Below are 3,011 nucleotides of genomic sequence, written 5' to 3'. Positions count from 1 at the left end.
CCCCCCCCCCCCACAGTAACGTTCCTGGGCGACATGTTCCTGCCTGTCTTTCCTGATATGAACCACTCTCTCTTTAATTACCCAGAACACGTGGCCAACAAACAGTCATTCATCAAACAGCTGTTTCTACTGACGTTCACAGGTGTTCCAGGACGACCGTGTCCTCCGTGTCCTCCGTGTCCTCCGTGACTCCTGTCGTGATCGTAGGGTGAAATCAAAAAGATCCACTAAGAGAACGGTGCTTTTCTGTGTTGGAGTTGGAGTTTGGTTTAATTAGAAGTTTTCACCGTTTTTGTCGTTCTCCTCAAAGTCTTTTCATTCAATGTTTCCAAATTTCATCGCCGCTGGTTTGAGTGACGTATAAAGAAGGATATTATTGATCCCATTGTTACAGTTTGATCACATGACAATTAATGCATTTACTCTGATTAATCAGCTCAAAAATTCAGAATGTCAAATACAATAATCCCACCGTCCGTTCATCTGTCCTTGTCATTTATACACGTTGTGGGGAAGAAATTATTTTCATTGATTTTCATTTCATTCTCATCGGTGGGAAGAACAAGAATATGTGTAGTGCCATATTTTCTTCAGGAAGAAATTCGGTTCTGTTCTGTTCTGTTCTGTTCTGTGGTGTTTCAGCCCATGAAGAGGTGTGTACGTCCAGTGAGGGGGTGATGTACCGGGTGGGAGACCAGTGGGACAAACAACACGAGGTTCTGCACAACATGATGCGCTGCACCTGCGTCGGCAACGGCCGAGGAGAGTGGAACTGTGTGGCGTTCTCCCAGCTTAAAGGTGTGTGTGTGTGTGTGTGTGTGTGTGTGTGTGTGGTTTACTTCAGTGTTTCCATCTTTGTGTGAGGCAGAGTAATTACAAGGTGAAATTAGTCTTCTCTGAGTGAAGAGGTGAAAGGTCATGACTAGCACACCTGCACACTTACTGCACCTGCGACACACACACACACTCTCACACACACGTCTGTGATGAGTCAAATGAACGACTGAAACCGTTGACCGTCCGTTTCAGACCAGTGTATCGTGGACGGTCTGACCTACGACGTGAACCAGACCTTCACCAAACAACACGACGAGGGCTACATGATGAACTGCACCTGTTTTGGACAAGGACGTGGTCGTTGGAAGTGTGACGCGATCGGTGAGTTCGTCACGTCCCCGACGTCCTCCACGTTCATCGACGTAAAAATATAATTTCACGATCATTAACTCGTCACGTTTTTTTTTACCCCTACCGTGGGTAAATATTTTTTAGTAGAGCAGCAGCTGTGCCCCTGCTGGGGCCGCGATGCGAGGACTGAGTTGCGTCATTTGGTTTCGTCTTACTCTGCCCACAGATCAGTGCCAGGAGCCGGAGACCAGAGCGTTCTATCAGATCGGAGAATCCTGGGACAAAGTCATTCGCGGGATCTTGTACAAGTGTTACTGCTACGGCAACGGTGTCGGAGAACTGAGCTGTGAGCCCCAGCAGTCGTACCCAGGTGAGAACGTTTAAATTTGAAACGTGAGTCAGAAGATAGCAAAGTGAAACACTGCCCCCGGTGGATGTATTTGTGAACAACACTTTTGAACTTACTGTCTGTCTAAATGTAACATAAATCAGGGGGAAAAAAAATAATTGTTGCTAAAAATTGCATGATATTATTTAACTTTTTTATTGATAACCCGGTGTTAAATTTGGAGAAATACTTTTATGAAGTATTTGTGCACAGTTACACAGATTGTGTTCATATTTGACCTGTCTCGGCAGTCGTTGGGTTGTCAGACAACTGTCAGTAAACAGTTGCCAACAACCACTAAAAACTGCGTCAACGTTGACGTTTTCTGGTCCTTTTCTCTCCGTTCAACGTGTTTCCCTTTAGTCGCCTGGAAAATGAGGCCGTAACTTTGATGTGAAGCAGACAGGGGAGGGTGGGGTGTGATTTCCTATTTTACAAACACACCCCACCCCTCCAGCCCCCCCTCCCCAGGCCTTTGTTCTTGTTAGCATGTGGTCCATCACTAAGTGCTGTTGCCACAGCTGTACTAAACACCAGCCTGCACTTTTTTATCTGTGTTCCAGGCACAAACGCCGACTGACTTTTAGAGGCTCACAGAGATTGTAATCATCCTGAATTGAACCAATTACTATAAAGTTCAGGCCCTTTGTTTTGTCATGTGATTTAACCTGAAGGTGAAATTCACACATCTGCAAAAACTTCACCGGGGGTGGGAGGGTGGTGTGGGTCTAAGGTTTTAGGCCTACCTCCTAGAAATGATAGATAAAAACGACACCCTACAAACAACCAACAGGGTTAAACAAGTTCATGGATAATAACTGATTTTTGTGTTATTATTAGTAGAAACTGTCTCTCTGGCGTCATCACTTATCTCAACCAATGAGAGCATCTGGGGGTGGGGCTAAAACTGCTGCAGCTCTGACATGAATCGAAACGGGAAAGAAAACGTCCAAACAAATCACACCTGGAGTCTGAAGTATCAGTTAAATACTTCACTAATAAATAATAAATAAAACCCAAAACTTCCACTCGGTCGTGCTCCAAGTCAGAGCAGTTGGACTTTTTCAGTTGGACTTCTTCATTTGGACTTCTTCAGTTGGACTTCTTCAGTTGGACTTCTTCAGTTTCCTGCGTGTGAGGCGGGTTGAGACGCAGCGCCGTCATAAGTGGCCATAATAGTGAACAGCTGTGTGTACGTACGAGCGCCTGGGAATACAAAATTAAGAGAGCTCAGATTGGAGGGCAGAGAGGAGCAGATGCCGGCACCAAATGACTGAAACACCATAAAAGGTCAAAATGACAAACCCAGATCTGGGCTTTTTTTTGATAACATCTTAAAGGAAAACAGTCTCTTTGCTGCCAGCTGTGTTTTTTGTTGTTTGTTTGGGTTTTAATCTAATCTGTGGTGGTATTATCCCAGCATCAGGGGTAGTTGGGTATTTCTCCCTCTTTACTGTGGTTGTTATCACCATCTACCTGTATCTCCAGGAACCGA

General features: G+C 45.0%; 1 protein-coding gene across 1 annotated transcript in view; it reads left to right on the top strand.

Annotated features, from left to right (window-relative positions):
• Positions 1-3,011, top strand: part of fn1a (fibronectin 1a) — a 24,856-nt gene that overhangs the window by 6,464 nt on the left and 15,381 nt on the right. The window contains exons 10-12 of the mRNA XM_008329103.3: positions 643-798; positions 1,030-1,158; positions 1,355-1,498. Coding sequence (XP_008327325.1) covers positions 643-798; positions 1,030-1,158; positions 1,355-1,498 — 429 coding nt within the window. The remainder of the gene's footprint in view (positions 1-642; positions 799-1,029; positions 1,159-1,354; positions 1,499-3,011) is intronic.

This window comes from Cynoglossus semilaevis, chromosome 16, assembly GCF_000523025.1.
Source record: "Cynoglossus semilaevis isolate Cse_v1.0 chromosome 16, Cse_v1.0, whole genome shotgun sequence".
NCBI classification, from domain to species: Eukaryota; Metazoa; Chordata; class Actinopteri; order Pleuronectiformes; family Cynoglossidae; genus Cynoglossus; species Cynoglossus semilaevis.
This window is presented reverse-complemented; position numbering and strand designations above follow the sequence as displayed.